The 17,822-nt window shown below is 38.3% G+C and overlaps 1 protein-coding gene across 1 annotated transcript in view; it reads left to right on the top strand.

The window, feature by feature from the left end:
- XRCC5 (X-ray repair cross complementing 5) overlaps positions 1-17,822 on the top strand; it is a 106,819-nt gene that overhangs the window by 14,009 nt on the left and 74,988 nt on the right. The window contains exons 6-9 of the mRNA XM_007935832.2: positions 1,421-1,612; positions 3,381-3,495; positions 4,950-5,088; positions 8,345-8,457. Coding sequence (XP_007934023.2) covers positions 1,421-1,612; positions 3,381-3,495; positions 4,950-5,088; positions 8,345-8,457 — 559 coding nt within the window. The remainder of the gene's footprint in view (positions 1-1,420; positions 1,613-3,380; positions 3,496-4,949; positions 5,089-8,344; positions 8,458-17,822) is intronic.

The following is a 17,822-nucleotide window of genomic DNA, read 5'->3' as shown; positions in this document are numbered from 1 at the left end:
GTGACATCTTTGTTTTTTAATACTTAAAAGAGATTGCAGAAGATTCGCCCAATGCAATATGTCCTTTGATTTCTTGACTGCTGATTCCATGGATGTTGATTATGGACCTAAGTAAATTGAAATCCTTGACAACTTCAATATTTCCATTTATCATGGTCCTGCTTATTGGTCTAATTGTGAGGGTTGGGTTTTAACAATTTTGTACATATTCTCCTATTTAATTCTTACAATAACCTTGAAGAATCATTGGTGAGCCTTTATATACTTGTTTTATCTGCTAGAGTAGCACCCAGTCTTTTTCTGGGAAGCATTCCTTCCTGAACTCTAATCTTACAGCTTCAATGAGGGCTGACATCTGCTAGATCCATCTTATACTGCCATTCATTAGTCAGGTGGTAGGACATCTGGCCCAAACAAGGCCAATCAGAACCTTTTCTTGTGTTCTTTTCTTTTTGTTTGCTTAAATTAGATACTAGAGGATTAAAGGAGTTCTGGTAGTGTAATGCCTAACTGCTAACCAGAAGGCTGGCGCTTCAAACCCACCAGCCACTCCTTGGTAGGAAGGTTTGGCAGTCTGCTTCCTTAGTGATACCACCTTGGAAACCCAAGGAGGGGTCACTATGAGTTGGGTCTGACTCAACGGCACATAACAACAACAACAGAGGATTAAAGACACAGTCCTGCCAAACCAGGCCAGTCAGAATCCATTTTTTTTTTTTTTTTTTAATTAGCTAGTAGAGGGTTAAACACTCAGGCTCTCTTAGTAGTGGAGGTGGGCAAACGTGAGCTTGAGTATTCAGAGGCAGTGTGGAGGAAGCCAGTCTGGGAGAACAAAGGCAGCATAAAGACAAGGGAAGATGCTATCTGGAGAGAGAGTGAGTCAGATGATCTTTGTGATGGTTGAAACTCTAGGTGTAGTCATCCCTTAGGCCACGTGCAACCCTGCCTTTTCAGTTACTGGTTATTTAAACCAGTACATTTCCCTTGTTTACCATTTCAAAGAGATTTTTGTCACTTGAATCTGGAAGAGTATTGGCTCAGGTAGGTGAGTGCCATTTGACAGCTGAGAAATCTGTGGTTCAGTGAGATTGACTGACATGCCCATGGAAAACAACAACAACAGTGAGTAACTAAGGAGTTTTGGTGGTGTAGTGGTTAAAGCATTGGGCTGCTAACCAAAAGGTTGGCAGTTTGAACCTAGCAGCCGCTCCATGGAAGAAAGATGAGGTAGTCGGCTTCGATAAAGATGTACAGACTGGAAACCCTATGAAGTACTTCTGTTCTGTTCTAAAGGGTCATTGTGATCTGGAATCAATTTGATGGCAGTAGGTTAATGAGCGACTGTTACAGGATTGGAACTTTGCTCACCTTTTGACCTTAGAACTTCTCCTTTTAACTACTGCTGATCTTTTCCTGATAGTTTGCCTTTCAAAATTGGGAAGGAAGATGGAACTGGAGACAGAGGAGATGATAACTTGCACTTGGATCACCATGGACCCTCTTTTCCTCAAAAAGGAATTACTGAGCAGCAGAAAGAAGGTGTTCAGATAGTGAAAAGGGTGTTGCGATCGTTAGAAGGTGATGAAGGGCTGGATGAAATTTATTCCTTCAGGTAAGAAGTGAAAACATTGGTTATAACTTTTCAGTTATACCTGTATAAATTTCTCTTTGATCACAGGTCTCTGTAATGCTTTTCTGGGCTATTCCTTTGATTCAGCAGTTAATATTCTGATTTTTATTAAAGAAATGGTGTCCCAGTCCTCCTCTCCTGCCTTTTAAAATCTTGTGTGGTCGGCACAGGGTTTTGTTTTGTTGTTTTTGTTCCTTTTCATGTGCTTACAAAAAACACTCCTGATTTTAAAAAGTGGTATCATAACTTTAATACCTAATACCCCTTTATCCTCTGATTCAGGTTTTAGAGATAGCATACTATGATAGAGTAGCTTTTTAAAAAACTTGGTCAGGTAAAATAAATAACCCCTAAAGGGTAAAGAATTCCTGGCCTACTCATTTGCTATGAGTGTTTAAAAGCAGAATGATTTATAAAATGTGAAAACCTTGGAACACAATGTAAGTGTAAAGCAAGCTTCTGTATTCAGCCATCCAGTTGGAGAGTGAGACAGTGGAAGAGACCATTCCCTTTATCCATGTTATTTCTGGTTGGAATTGGACATGCATTTATTTTAAGCATGTTGAATAGTATGTGTTTGGAGGGCCTGCTGTGATAAAAGCAGCAGTAGTTAACCAAGCAGCATGGCTTGGACAGATTCAGATTCTCAGGGATAATACTCCTTGATGTTCATGAATCGATTTCAGTTTTTCAGTAAATACACAAGTGTAGATAGTTGGAACACAGTTCTTAGTTGAAGTAAAGCTTCAGCATTAGAACCTTTTGACTGCTGGACGGATATAAAAATAATTTGTTGTTATTAGGTGCCATTGAGTTGATCTGACTTACAGTGACCCTGTGTACAACAGAAGGAAACACTGCCTAGTCCTGCACCATCCTCACAGTCCTTGTATGTTTGAGTCCATTGTTGTCACCACTGTGTCAATCTATCTCTTCTGAGGGTCTTCCTCTTTCTCACTGACCCTGTACTTTCTAAGCATGATACCCTTCTTCAGGGACTGGTCTACCTGATAACACATCCAAAGTACTTCTAAGGAGCATTCTGGCTGTATTTCTTCCAAGACAGATTTGTCCATTCTACTGGCAGTCCATGGTATGTTCAGTATTCTTTGCCATCACCACAATTCAAATACATCAGTTCTTCTTAGGTCTTCCTTATTCATTGTCCAGCTTTCACATGCATATGAGGTGATTGAAAATACCATGGCTTGGGTCAGGTGCATTTTAGTCCTCAAAAACATATTAGACCTTTCATTTAAGAGAGTGCAAGCTAACTAATCAGTTGTGGAGTTGTGAGTAGTGATGCTACAGAATGGTGCCCGGATCCCTCAGTGTTCTGGAGCAGGCATTCTTATCCTCAGGTCTGGGGTTTCCAGGGAATGGGTGAACTCTTTATTTTGTGTGCAAACTCACTTTATGGATGTGATTTCATCATACTCTTAAAAGTACCCTTGGTGCTGAAAAAATGCTGAGAACCACTGGCAAGTAGAAAGAAAAGATTGAGTAGGGGAAGACAGAGATGTTTGTTTCCACCTTGTCAGTAAAGTGGTCCAACCCCTTCTTCCTCCTAAGCCTGCTCTCTCTTATTCTGGCTCTCTCCCAACTTGTTGCTGTCATTTTCCTACCATCCCAACCATCATGATTCTTTATGATCAACAACAGCTCACTTATTCTCGCAAATAAATGCATCATCTAGCATAAGTTAACATTTTAAAACTGTTGTTTTCACTATGTATTTTTCTTTATTAAGTGAGAGCCTGAGAAAACTTTGTGTCTTTAAGAAAATTGAGAGGCGTCCCATGCCCTGGCCTTGTCAACTGACCATTGGCTCCAATTTGTCCATAAAGATTGTGGCCTATAAATCGGTAAGTGGTAGGTATGCATTTTTAAAAGAAATTTACAACAGATAAGTATGCTTATTAAATAATTGCCAATTCAGGTATGGGTTATTTAGTACTGTAATTACTGCTTCTCTAGCTGTTCTGTCTCTTCATTGAATCTCTATTTAGCTCCTTCCATAGAAGGTACAGGAGGAGCCCTGGTGGCACAGTGGTTAATTACTCGGCTACGACTGAAAGGTCAGCGCTTCAAACCCACCAGCTCTTTTGTAGAAGAAAGATGGGGCAGTTCTACTCTGTCCTGTAGGGTTGCTGTGAATTGTAATCCACTCGGTGGCAGTGAGTTTGGGTTTTGGTGGGTGGAAGGTATCCCAGGAGAGGAAATCTTAAGAATTGTTTGTAATAGAGCTTGATTCTCACTTCTTTCTCTTTCTCTCCATAAATAATTGAGAGTTAATCATGAGTTTCGAGCCTTCTCTCTCTCTCTCTCTTTTTTTTTTTTTTGCCTTCTCTCTTTTTTTAAGAAAGAGTATACACTGCATTAAGTTGTGTCCATGTGGTATCATAGCAGAAATGTAGGTATGCAGAGAGTGAGAAAGCTCAGTGTTTTAGAGACTCAGTCATACCTAAGTCACTTGTTAATGATTTGGTGTTAACATCATCTATGAAATAACAAGTAGTGAGTTGTTACTGTGAAATTGAATTTTGTAAGATATGTGTATTTATACATAATAGTATAAACAGTCAGCATAAGGCACTTTTGGTGATTATTTGATGAAATTCCAGTCTGATTTGGAGCCTGATCCATGCTTCCATATGTGCCTCCTTACCTTTTACTCCTTGTAAGTATTCAAAATAAATATATAAAAACATTTTAGACATATAAAATAACATACAAAAACATGTTTATATATTGAGATGTTTTTTGTATATTCAGGGACTTAATTCCAAAACACATGGTACATCCATGAAAACCTTGGAGGCAGTTGTTTATTCAGGTTCCATCAAGGCTTAGAATAGGATCCCTAGGAATGACATTGCAGTCTCTTCTTTTCTCCTTTTTCTGGCTTTCTTTTCTAATTTCCCTATTGATTTATGACTATTGATAGACTGTTGTCCTTTTTCTATTGGAAAATTGTGATAACAAAACGTATGGTCTTCCTTCTTAGGAAGAATTCACTTATTTGAGTGAGTTAATGTCTATTTGACAGTTTGAGGGTTTTGTATAGGAGATGCTTATGTATACACAAAATATTTATCTGTAGATGACCTGAGGGAAAAATGAAATGTAGAGATAATTATTCTGTCTCCTATGATAAAATGAACCAAGACGTCTGTAATAGACAAGACCAAACAAAACACTGTAGCTAGAGTAAATATTCTGGATTTTTCAGTGTGAACCAGAGTACATTAGGTTTTCTCCTGTCAGTCAGAATTGCTAGCATTTCATGTTGTCCCTTTATTTTTCTTTTGGAAATAAGATTCTGCAGGAGAAAGTTAAAAAGACTTGGACCGTTGTGGATGCAAGAACCCTAAAACAAGAAGACATTAAAAAAGAAACAGTTTATTGCTTAAATGATGATGATGAAACTGAAGTTCCAAAGGAGGATACTATACAAGGTATGCCAGTAAGAGTCACTTTTGCCTAAAAGAGGTTCTCTTCAAGGTGATATGCAACAGCTTATGATTTGTATTATTCTTGGTTTTGCTGTATGTATTTCTGTGAGTTAACAGTGATGTAGCAATTTGAGGGATGATGGGACCCTAAACCCTTTAGCTCATCTGCTGGGTCCTAGGTAGAATGGTGTCCAGGAGTATTTGGGTATTCCATCTCTGTGAGTTTTAAATGTCCCAAGTGACAGGACTTCATACTTGGCTTTATTCCAGTTTGAAATTCACTGACTAGGTGAGTACTTGTTGTATTAATGAGGTTGAAACACTGTTTTTTTTGGTTTACTCTATTTTCTTTTTGACTTCCGTGGTGATTATTCTTTTAAGTGACAGTTATTATGATCTATTTCCTGCCAAATATGCTTCCTTAAGTTAACTTAGGGACAAGAAATTATTTGTATTTGTTAAATTGCTTTCACTGGGATCTTTAAAATTATCATTCAGATATTATACTCATTTGGCATTGTGTCTAGATGGTATGGCTGTCCAAGGGACTTAGAAACTGGATGAGTATCTGAATGTTCAAGAGCTAAAATTTATGATACTGAATGATGATTAAGATAGAAACCAGTGTCTTTAGATAAAGTTATTGCCAGAGTATGTACTATCCAGCACAGTTTCAATTTGCCAACCTTGAAAAACATTCCTTTTATCTGTGGGCAATGCTTTAGTGTTTTTGCCTATTTGTATGGGAGAGAGAGGGGTTAGGTACAGGTGATGCTGATAATGATTCATTGACTGAGCATGTCTAGAATGTAGCTAATATCCCATAATCTCTCCTATTCTTTAGTTCGGTAGAATAGTGTGGATAAGAACATGAGTTTTTGAGTTAGTGGGTTAGAATGATGGCTCTGTTACTTACTGATCATTTGATGTTAGTGTAATGACTTGACCAGTGTGCCACTTGGGCTCTTTATAGGAAGAATAATATGGTTAAAGGTACAAAATCAAGAAAGTGGAAAGTTTTCTCAGGGATATCAAGTTGTCTAGGCTGGTTGCTGTAATGGGCTTATACTGATTGGTACTCGAGGACTGTATCTAATGTTGTTGTTGTTGTTATGTGCCGTGGAGTTGGCCCCGACTCATAGCGACCCCTCCTTGGGTTTCCAAGGCAGCATCACTACAGAAGTAGGATTGTCCAACCTTCCTTCTGAGGAGTGGCTGGTGGGTTTGAACCGTCAGCCTTCTGGTTAGCAGGCAAGTGACTTAGCCACTATGCTACCAGAGCTCCCTATATCTAATAGACATCTGCATTTTCTCTTTCAGTTGTCACAACAACCTTATGAAGTAGGCAGTCTTATTATTTCCATTTTACAGATAGGGGAACTGAGGCCCAAGAGGTTAAGTTCATTAACTTATTCAAAGCCACGTAGCTAGCCACTGGCAGAGCCAGAACTCTAACCCAGAGCTGTCTGACTGCAGGATCCGTGTTCCTGCTTTTTATTCTGAATTAAGATTTCAGTTTTGAAGAGCTTTTTCTGATAGGCTGGAGTTTATACTTAATTTGAAAGCAACATGGAGCCATTTACAGTTTTGTTGAGCAGAGTGTCATTATGGACTGTGTTTTAGGAAGGTTAATATGACAGCTGAGAGTAGGTAAATTGGAAGGTACACATTCCTTTGGTTGCAAGCAGAGGAAGCAGCTCTGGATATATTAGGCAAGAAGAAATTAGTTGGCAGGGCATTAAACCAAACCTACTGCCATCTGGTTGATTCTAACACACAGCAACCCAGGAGGACAGTAACTGCCCCTTAGAGTTTCTAAGGCTTAATCTTCACTAAAACCGACTGCTTTGTCTTATTCCTGCAGAGTTGCTGGTGGGTTTGAACCACCAGCCTGTTGCTTAGCAGCCCAGTGCTTTAACCACAGCACCACTAGTGCTCCTTTTAGGGTGATAGAGAGGATGGAATTAAACATTGTTTGGGTTCAAAGTGCATAGAAATACAGTTTTTCTCCCTTCTTTTTGCAGTTACCAAATACTTCCTTTGCCTGCCCTCCACCCCTCTCCCCCATATGTAGAATTTTCTTTCTTACAGTTAATAATATATACATGTGGCCAAAGGAATATGGCTGTATGTTGTAGTCTGTGCTATACTTTTTGCCCCGTACAGAGGCTAGAGTTATTTATGTGACCTTTAAGTAGATGAGCCAGAAAACACACGACAATCTGAATTAGAAATTTCAAGTTACTGTTGAACTGTTCAGGCCACATGACTGATGGCAGAGGAAAGTCAGATCAATGTTTGGTTCAGAGGCCACTTTTCATCAAGTGACGTATATTTTCCTGTTTAATTTTTTTGGAATTTTTATTTTGTTTTATATTACTAGATGTTTTTAAAAAAGACATAAATGTAACTAGAAATGTTTGTTTTTGCTTGGTTAAGTACCTGACCACACATCAGCAGACTGAGGAGAATGAGGAATCAGTGATCACAGAACCCGCCCCCAGATACAAGCTTTATGTGTCTTGGAATAAAGATGCATGTACTTTTCCTTTCATTGGCCCAGTGCCAGAACCCTCGCTTCTGATGGGTCTTCTCTACCAGCCAGCTGTTGTATGCTGCAAGGGCCTTCCATAGGGCAGAGATCATGGGACAGGATTGAACATTTTTCTGTTTGAAGTCAAAAGCCTATGTCCTAAATAATTAAAAAGAAATGATACAATCCAATCTCAGAAATAAATTGAAATGTAGAATAATATGCAGCTTATCATTGAAATGTTTCTAAGTACAGGAGTTTTAGCTTCTGCCATGAGACATTTGTATAGCTCCAGAGTGCGTTTTTGAGAACATTTTGTTCTGAAAATTTCCTGTGGGCATTTTCAAATTTTTGAAGAAATGTGTTCTTGTTATTATGTTTACAAATCATGCTTGTACTTCAGTCAACCATGCTTTATCTTTGGAGGATAACTAGTGCATTGCATTTGCTTCATTTTTTCTTCTAGGCCAGATAATCATTAAGGTAACTAGATTGCAGAAGATGCTGTTTTAAAAATGTAATGAGATTTTAATTGTCTCTATAATACTGTTTGTGTATCTGCTTATTTTTTCTCTCTGATCACAAGGGGCAGTAATTTGATTTCAAAGAATGGGATATAGAGACTTTGGAGTGTGCATGTATTGTCAATGTATATGTGGATCTAATTTCAGCTTATAGAAAATGAGGCCCCATATGCTTAACAGATGCTCTTCTCCCCTTCTCTAGGGTTCCGCTATGGAAGTGATATAGTTCCTTTCTCTAAAGTGGATGAGGAACAAATGAAATATAAATTACAGGGAAAGTGCTTCTCTGTTTTGGGATTTTGCAGATCTTCTCAGGTATAGCACTTATTCTACAATGGTAAACAAAATAAATGAGCACTTTTCTAGTAACTGCTTGAGATGGTACTTTTGATTGATCCTTTTATTTACAATATATATATTTACTTCACTTTTAGTTTCTCCAATACATAGTCTCAGGGTTAATGTTATCTATCATCTTTGATTCTTTGAGAAAATAAACCAAGATATAGAGAATTTAAGTGACATCAACTCTTGGCGTGAGTCTGAAGAACAGATTCAATTAAAAATTACTTCTTAGCTTTGCTGGACTTCATAGTAGCCTTAAGGAAATGGGATTCAGTTCTTTGTTGCTATGTTGCTTTCTCTAAACTGTTGTATATAAATGGAATGTTTTGGAGAAATGAAGGTCTGGCTGGGTTTTGAATAACCAGAGAACTTAAGAACTCACAACATAGAGTTCCAGGGTGTGAAACCTGTCTCTAAGTCATATATTTTTTAGACACCAGCATAGAGATATACAGCTGGACACAGTGGGAAATGCAGTAATTCACTGAGGGCTATGCAATACCTTATACCACCCTAAACCAAACCAAACTCATTGCTTGTTGACTGTTACAGAGTAGAACTGCTCCATTGTGTTTTCTTGGCTATGTTCTTTACAAAAGCAGATCACCAGTCCTTTGTTTCCTGCTGCCTCTGGGTAGATTTGATCCATCAACCTTGGGGTTAGTAGTTGAGCACAAACTGCTTACATGACCCAGGGATTTCCTGTACTACGCCAGAAGTCGTTATTAAAAGATTCTCAGAGATCTTAAATGCTTTTGTGGTAGATAACCAAAGAAATGAATCATAACTAATAAGTATAAAGTATATATTTTTTATGTGTATTTCACCTGGACCCAGTAGTGTAGGAAGTAGATTTTTGGTTGATTCTAGAGGATATTAAGTAAGAATCATAATGAAAATAATCAGCTACCTAGTACACTAAATTTCAGCTTCCTCATGCTACTCTAGCATATAGTCCCTGAGTACTTCACTGTTACTGCAGTGAGGTTGGGGACAGTGCTGTCATGGTATGCCCCAACTTTTATATCCACCTTCAAGGACTCAATATGCACGAGGTTGGCCATGTTTATTTACAAGACTTCAGTGGTGAGAATGAATGCTTTTTGGAAGTTGAGATTGATTTATATATAATTCTCTAACAAGTTATTCTAAATATGCTTCTCTTAAAAATAAAATTATTCACTTTGGGAGTTATGTGACCTTAAAACTTAGGGTTACTAATGATGATGCTTATGAGTCTTTTCCGTGAACAAGAATCCTTCCTTAGACCTGTTTGTAAAAACCAAACTCGAGTTCAAGCCCCTGCTGAGACTTTGTATTTCCATTCCAGGTTTACTGAGTTCACAAGATCCCCAGGTGATTCTCGTGTATACATAAGATCTTGTTAAAATGCAGATTCTGACTCAGTATTTCTGGGGTGGAAAGGCAGATTCTCAGCAGGGGCTCGAACCAGTTCATGACTGTAGCTTGGTAGAACTAGCCTATTGGAAAATGAGTCTTCCTAATTCCAGATAGATACAAAATGCCTGAAAATGTGATTCAGAACTCAAAAAGTTGAAATCATCTGTGGTAGGGTGGGAGTATAAAGCATTTTAGTTAAATGACAAAGAAAAAAAACTGAAATGAACAAAATATATTTTCTATTTTAAAAGAGAGCTTTTAATTAAAAATTAAAATTAAGTTTTAAATCATGGAGTGTTTCTAAATCTTTTTTTTTTTTTTTTTTTGCTTTAAGTCTAAATTTAATCTTAAGTAACAATCTCAGATAGGTACATTGATGATAATAATAACTACCATTTATTGAGTGATTACAGTATTCTAGTCAATGTACTAAGCATTTATGTAAATTCTCATTTATAATTCTTATTATAACCATCTCAAGTAGACACCATTATCTGTATTTTATGCATTAGGAAATTGAGATTTGGGGCTAGTGAGTAACTGGCCTAAAATTATACAGCTAGAAGGTCATGGATCCTGGTTTTGAATCAGGTCTGTAATTCCAAAGCCTCTATGACATCACGTGTTGCCATCAAGTGGATTCTGACTCATAGTGACACTATAAGACAGAGTAGAACTGCCACTTAGGATTTCTAAGCTGTAATCTTCATAGGAGCAGACTACTGCTTTCTCCTACAGAGCTACTGGTGGGTTCGAACCACCAGCCTTTAGGTTAGCAGCTGAGTACTTTACCACTGTTCCTCTAGGGCCTCTAAAACCAAGCCTTTTGCTATCAAGTAGATTTCAGCTCATAGGATGGAGTAGAACTGCCCCATAGGGTTTCCTAGGCTGTAATCTTTATGGAAACAGACTACACATTTTTCTTTCACGGAGAAGCTGGTGGATTGGAACCATAAAACCTTTGATTATCAGCAGAGCACTTAACTACTGTGCCACCAGGGCTCCTTGACCTATGCCATTGTTGTTGTTGTTATGTGCTGTCGAGTGGGACCCACTCATAGCGACCCCTCCTTGGGTTTTGGAGGCAGTATTATTACGGAAGTAGATTGCCCCATCTTCCTTCCGAGGAGTGGCTGGTGGGTTTGAACCACCAGCCCTCTGATTAGCAGTCCAATGCCTTAGGCACTACGCTATCAGAGCTCATTAGTCATTTGTAATTTGCCATAAGATAGACAAGGTCTTTTTTAAAAAAAACAAAACACTTTTTATTGTGATTTGGATGCAATTTTACAAAGCAGATTTGTTTTATATTCAATATTTCATACGCGTTTTGTTCATGACACTGATTACAATCCCCAGTGTGACAGCTCTTCTCCTACCTCCTCCTTGTGGTCACCCCTTCCTTCTCTTTGTCACTCTTACCTATGGATTCCTGCTGCCTGCCTTCCTCCCTGTGCAAATGCTGCTCTGCTGATGTCTCATGGTTGACTGTTCTAAGGGGTGCCTCCTCCTGGTGTAATAATAGACAGCTCATAGTCCTGTCTATTATTTGGCTGAGAATTGAACCATGGGAGAGAGTCCAATTCCAGGTCCAAAGGGTGACTTGGGGCCATGGTCTTGGGAGTTTTACCAGTCTCTGTTTGATCAGTAATCCTGATCTTTTTTATATTTTTGAATTTTGATCCACATTTTTTTCTCTCCCTCTATCCAGGATCTCCAATTATGATCCCTTTCTGAGGGGTTGGTATTAGTAGCCAGGCACCATCTAGTTCTGGTCTCAGGATTGTACAGGCTGAGGTTTGTTAGTCTGTTAGTTCCTTGGACTAATTGTTTCCATCTGTCTTTGATTTTCTTCACTCTTCTTTGCTCCAGATGAGGAGAGACCAATAGTTGCATTTTAGATGGCCACTCACAAGCTTTTAGGACTCCAGTGGTTACTCACCAAAGTAAAATGTAGAGTAATGCTTTTGTGTATTGTGTTGTGTCAATTGAGCTTTATGTCCCCTGCAACCATAATCCCAAGCCTGCAGGCCCAGTGACTCCCTCCCTCCAGGTGGTTGGTTGTGGCTAAGAAGTTATCCTAACTTTGTCGTCTGTTAGCTCTATAATGTATATGGACATTTTTATAACACATATAAACATGTATTTAGGAGTATCGCCTGCCAGCCCTGTGTATGGTCATGGGTAACTGGCCTAAAATTATACAGCTAGATTTTCTATACATGATTTTCTAGCCTGTCTACCTATAGCCCCCAGTAGATTGTTGTTATTGTTGTTGTTAGGTGCCATCAAGTTGTCTCTGACTCATAGCAACCCTATGTACAGCAGAACAAAACACTGCCCGGTCCTGTGCCAGCTCCATGATCCTGGCTATACTTGAACCCATCGTTGCAGCCACTATGTCAGTCCGTCTTGTTGAGGGCCTTCTCCTCTTTTTTTGACCGTCCACTTTACCAAGCATGATATCCTTCTTCAGGGAATGGTCTCTTCTTAAACCATGACCAAAGTAGTTGAGGTGAAGTCTGGCCATTTTCACTTCTAAGGAGCATTCTGGCTGCACTTCGTCCAGGACAGATCTGTTAGTTCTTTTAGCAGTCCATGGTATTTTCAGCATTCTTCTCCAGCACCACACCTCAAAAGCACTGATTCTTCTTCGGTCTTCCTTATTCATTGTCCAGCTTTCACATGCATATGAGGTGATTGAAAATATCATGGCTTGTGTCAGGTTCACCTTAGTCCTCAAAGAGACATCTTTGCTTTTCAACACCTGAAAGAGGTCTGTTGCAGCTGATTTGCCGGGTCTGTATGTTGTCTGATATCTTGACTGCTGCTTCCGTTGGTGTTGATTGTAAAATCAAGTACTATGAAGTCTTTGACAACTTCAGTGTTTTCTCTGTTTATCATGATGCTGCTTATTGGTCCAGTTGTGAGGATTTTTGTTTTCTTTATATTGAGGTATAATCCACACTGCAGACTGTATTCTTCAGTCTTCATCAATAATTGTTCTAAGTCATCCTCACTCTCAGAAAGTAAAGTTGTGTCGTCAGCGTATCGCAGGTTGTTTTTCTTCCTCCAATCTTGATGCCACATTCTTCTTCATATATACCAGCTTCTCGGGCTATCTGCTTAGCATAGAGATTGAATAAGTATGGTGAAAGGATACAACCCTGACACACTCCCTTCTTGATTTTAAACCATGCAGTGGCCCCTTGTTCTGTTTGAAAGACTGCTTCCTGGTCTATGTCCAAGTTCCTCATGACTGCAATTAAGTGTTCTGGAATTCCCATCTTCTCAATGTTATCCACAATTTTTTATGATCCACACAATTGAATGCTTTTGCATAGTCAATAAAACACAAGTAAACATCTTCCTGGTATTCTTTGCTTTGAGCCAAGATCCATCTGACATCAGCAACGATATTCCTTATTCCGTGTCCCCTTCTGAATCCAGTTTGCAATTCTGGAAGTTCTCCGTCAGTGCTGCAACCGTTTTTGAATGATCTTCAGTAAGATTTTACTTGCGTGTGATGTTAATGATACTGCTTGATAATTTCCACATTCTGTGGTATCACCTTTCTTTGGAATGGGTACAAATATGGATCTCTTCCAGTCAGTTGGCCAGGTAGCTGATTAGTAGATTAATGTTTGTTATTACTGATAATGCAGTATTGTATATGTAATAGTATTTGCCTTTGTTGTCTGTACTTATGCACCTCTCTGTGTCTTCCTTTTCCTTAGTGATATTGTGCTGGTATATCAACAATATAACAAACACTTTTGTTATATTACCTTTCCCTTAGCCCAAATCAACACCTCTCTTAACTAATCAGCAATTTTCCCTCCTCTCCTCTCACATCCTTGGTAGCCAACAAAGAAAGTTTCCTTCCCTTTGTAAACCTTTCCTTGTCTTTTTGCTGTAGTGGACTCATACAATACTTGATTCTGTGATTAACTTGTTTCATTCCACTCAGCATAGTCCTCCGAGTTCATCCATGTTATGAGGCATCTTGCAGATTCGTCATTATTCTTTATTATTGCACAGTATTTCGTTGTGTGTATGTCCCATAGTTTGGTTATCCATTCATCCACTGATGGGCCCTTAGGTTGCTTCCATCTCTTTGCTATTGTGAATAGTGCTGTGATGAATGTGGGTGTACGTATATCTATTTGTGTCCTGGATCTCACCTCTTTAAAATATTTTCCTAGTAGCGGGATAACTGGATCAAATGGTATTTCTATTTCCAGCTTTTTAAGGATGTTCCATACAGTGGTTGTACCATTTCACAGTCCTACCAACAGTGTATGATACTTCCAATCTTTCCACACCCTTGCCAGCATTTATTGTTTTCTGTCTTGTTGAGCTTTGCTGTTATTGCTGGGGTGAGATGATATCTCATTGTTTTGATTTGCATCTCTCAAAACCAAACTCTGCAATTGAGTTGATTGTGACTCATAGTGACCCCCTTTGAATTTCTGAGGCGGTAAATCTTCATGGAAGTAGATTGCCCAGTCTTCCTTCCATGGAGTGACTGGTGGGTTTGAACCACCAGCCTTCTGGTTAGCTGTCAAATGCCTTAGGTACTATGCCACCAGAAGGAAGACTAGGCAATCTACTTCTGTAGAGATACCGCCTCAGAAACCCAAGGAGTGGTCGCTGTGCATCAGAATCGACTCGATGGCAGTGAGTTTGGCTTTTTGGTTTGGAATGGCTAGCGATTGTGAACCTTTTTTCACGTGTTGCTTGGCTGCCTGAATACCTTCGTTGGTAAAGTCTGTTCTTGTCCTTTGCCCACTTGTGAATTAGATTGTCTTTTTGATGTTGAGATGCTTAAAGTTTTCCATAAAGTCCTTTGTTGGATATATCATTGCCAAATATTTTTACCCAGTCTGTCAGTTCTCTTTTAACTCTTTTAGTGAAGTCTTTTGACACACATAAGAATTTAATTTTTAGGTTTCAGTCATCTAGCTTATCTTCTGCTACTTGTTCATTTGAGACTATGCTTGAAGTCTATTTATGTCATAAGTTAGGGCCCGTAGGTTTGTCCTATTTTGTCTTTGAGGAACTTTATAGTTTTAGGTTTTAAATTTAGGTCTTTGATCCATGTTGAGTTCGTTTCTGTGTATGGTGTGAGGTATATAGATCTTGTTTTATTTTTCTCCAACTGGATATACAGTTTTGCCAGCACCATTTGTTAAAGAGGCTAACTTTCCCCTATTGATAGGTTTCAGCCCTTGTCAAAGATCAGCTAACCATAGGTGGATGGAACTACTTCTGGATTTTCAATTCTGTTCCTGTGGTCTGTGTGTCTGTCACTGTATCAATACTAGGCTGTTTAGACCTCTGTGGCTATATGGTAAATTTTGAGAATGGGGAGTGTGAGACCTCCTACTTGGTTTTTCTTCTTCAGTAGTCTTTTCCTTATCTAAGCTTTCATTCCTTTCTATGTAAAATTAGTGATTGTCTTTTTCATGTCCTTAAAAACTGTTGATGGAATTTGGACCAGGATTGCATTGAATTTGTAGATTTATTTGGGTGGTATTGACATTTTCACAGTATTCAGTCTTCCTATCCATGAGCGTGGCATGTTCTTCCATTTATGTGGGTCTCTTGTAGTTTCTTGTAATAGTGTTTTTAGTTCTCTCTGTATAGGTCTTTTATGTCCTAGGTAAGATTTATTCCTAAGTATTTTATTTATTTTTTTGGGTAGCTATTGTAAATAATGGGAGCTTTGGTAGCATAGTGCCTAAGGCACTTGACTGCTAACCAGAAGGCTGGCGGTTCAAACCCACCAGCCACTCCTCAGAAGGAAGGTTGGGCAATCCTACTTCCATAGTGATACTGCCTCGGAAACCCAAGGAGGGGTCGCTATAAGTCGGGGCCGACTTGACGGCACACAACAACAACAACATTGTAAATAGTATGTTTTCCTTATTTCCTTTTCAGAGATCTCTTTATTGATGTAGAGTAATCCAGATGATTTTTGGATGTTGGTCTTGTATCCTGCCACTTTGCTGACTCTTTCAATTAGTTCCAGTAGTTTTTTTGCTGAGTCTTTTGGGTTTTCTATGCATAGGATTCATGCCATCTACGAATAGAAAGAGTTTTACTTCTTTGCCAATCTGGATGCCTTTTATTTCTCTTTCTTGCCTTATTGCCCTGACTAGGACTTCTAATACAGTGTTGAAAAGAAGTAGTGTTAGAGGGCATCCTTCTCTGTTTGCCAGGGGTATGCTTTGAGTCTCTCTCCGTTAGAGAATGATGTTGGCTGTTGGTTTTCCATGTATGCCTTTCATTATGTTGAGAAATTTCTCTTCTATTTCTATTTTGCTGGGAGTTTTTGTCAGGAACGGGTGCTAGGTTTCATAAAATACATTTTCTGCGTTGATTGATATGATCATGTGGTTCTTTTCCTTTGTTTTATTTAGGTGATGGATTATGTTAATTGTTTTTCTGATATTGAACCATCCTTGCATACCTGATATGAATTCTACTTAGTCATGGTGTATTAGATTTTTTTTGATATAGTATTGTATTCTATTGGCTAGGATTTTGTTGAAGATTTTTGCATCTATATTCATGAGGGATATTGATCTGTAGTTTTCCTTTTTAGTAGTATCTTTATCTGGTTTTGATATGAGGGTTAAGCTTACTTCTTGAAATGAATTTAGGAGCATTTCATCCTTTTTTGTGTTATGGAATAGTTTGAGACAGGATAGGTCAGCTGTTCTCTGAACATTTGATAGAATTCTCTAGTGAAGCCATCTGTCCCAGGACTTTTTTGTGTGGGGAGTTTTTTCATGACCTGCTCAGTATCATCTTCTCTTGTTATGAGTCTAAGTTTTCTATCTCATTCTGTGTTAGTATAGGCAAGTCTTGTGTTTCTAGAAATTAGACAAGCTCATTTCTGAATAGTCATTTGTATATACTTGCTTTCACATATCAACTTACCAATTATATATTCTCTTAAGAGTAAGGGCTTTCCCTAGTGAATAAGATAAAATCTAAGCAGGAGCCTTTTTATAGACTATTGATTATCTTTAAATTAATAAGATCACATATTGTTCCAAATTCTTTTAAACTGAATTGTATACAACTAACATTTCTGGACTTAATTGATTTGATATTTTTCATTGTACAAAATAGGATTTTTTTAAAAATTTTTTGTTGTTTTTCTTTTTTTAAAATTTCAAAAAGCCTTTCTACTCATCTTTGTCCAAGTTGTCAGTGTTCTGGGTAATTAGAGAAGGGATAAGAGTTTAGCCAGAACTTCTCCCAAGTGTCTGGCTGTTCTTTGAGAAGTCATTTAAGTACCTTAGGAAAATATTTCATTAACTGTTCTTTAAATAATCAAGAATTATTACTGATAATAATAGGAGGGCAAGTACATCTGTATGAATATAACAAGCTAAACATAGAATTATTCCCTTATTTCTTAGAATAATGGTTTTCAAACATGGAAGGAAGGTGGAACTGAGAGGTATTTGAATTATATAGGCCCACTCCCACACCTTGGAGACTCAGTCTTCTGTGCTTCTGTCACTGGTGAAAGTGCTTATAATGTCCCGGCTTTAGAGGTAGGAGGTTGGGGAAAAAACAGAAGCATGACCCAGTACAGCACATGACATATTCTTACTGAAAAACAACTCAAGGCTCAGAATTAGGTAGATAAGAGAGAAGATGATCTTGGTAAATAAATGCAGGAGGTTGTGGTTTTAAGAATTCTTCAATATTCATTGTCTAATCTGATATTGGTAGAACTACGTTGGCCCTTTTGATCCTTTGCTAGAGAAATTAATTGAATTTAAAGGGGAAAAAGTACATCCAGTAGTAGTTTTTGGTTTACCTAGTTTCCTTTCTTCCAGTCCTGCCCCTCTCTGATTAATTCTTCATTTTGCAACTCGACTTCTCACATGCTGACCTGATAGTGTTCTAAT

The sequence above is a fragment of the Orycteropus afer genome, unplaced genomic scaffold, assembly GCF_000298275.1.
Source record: "Orycteropus afer afer isolate SDZICR_OR568_19922 unplaced genomic scaffold, OryAfe1.0 scaffold00002, whole genome shotgun sequence".
Lineage (NCBI taxonomy): Eukaryota > Metazoa > Chordata > Mammalia > Tubulidentata > Orycteropodidae > Orycteropus > Orycteropus afer.
The sequence above is the reverse complement of the archived record's forward strand: the minus strand, read 5'-3'. Positions and strand labels throughout refer to the sequence as shown.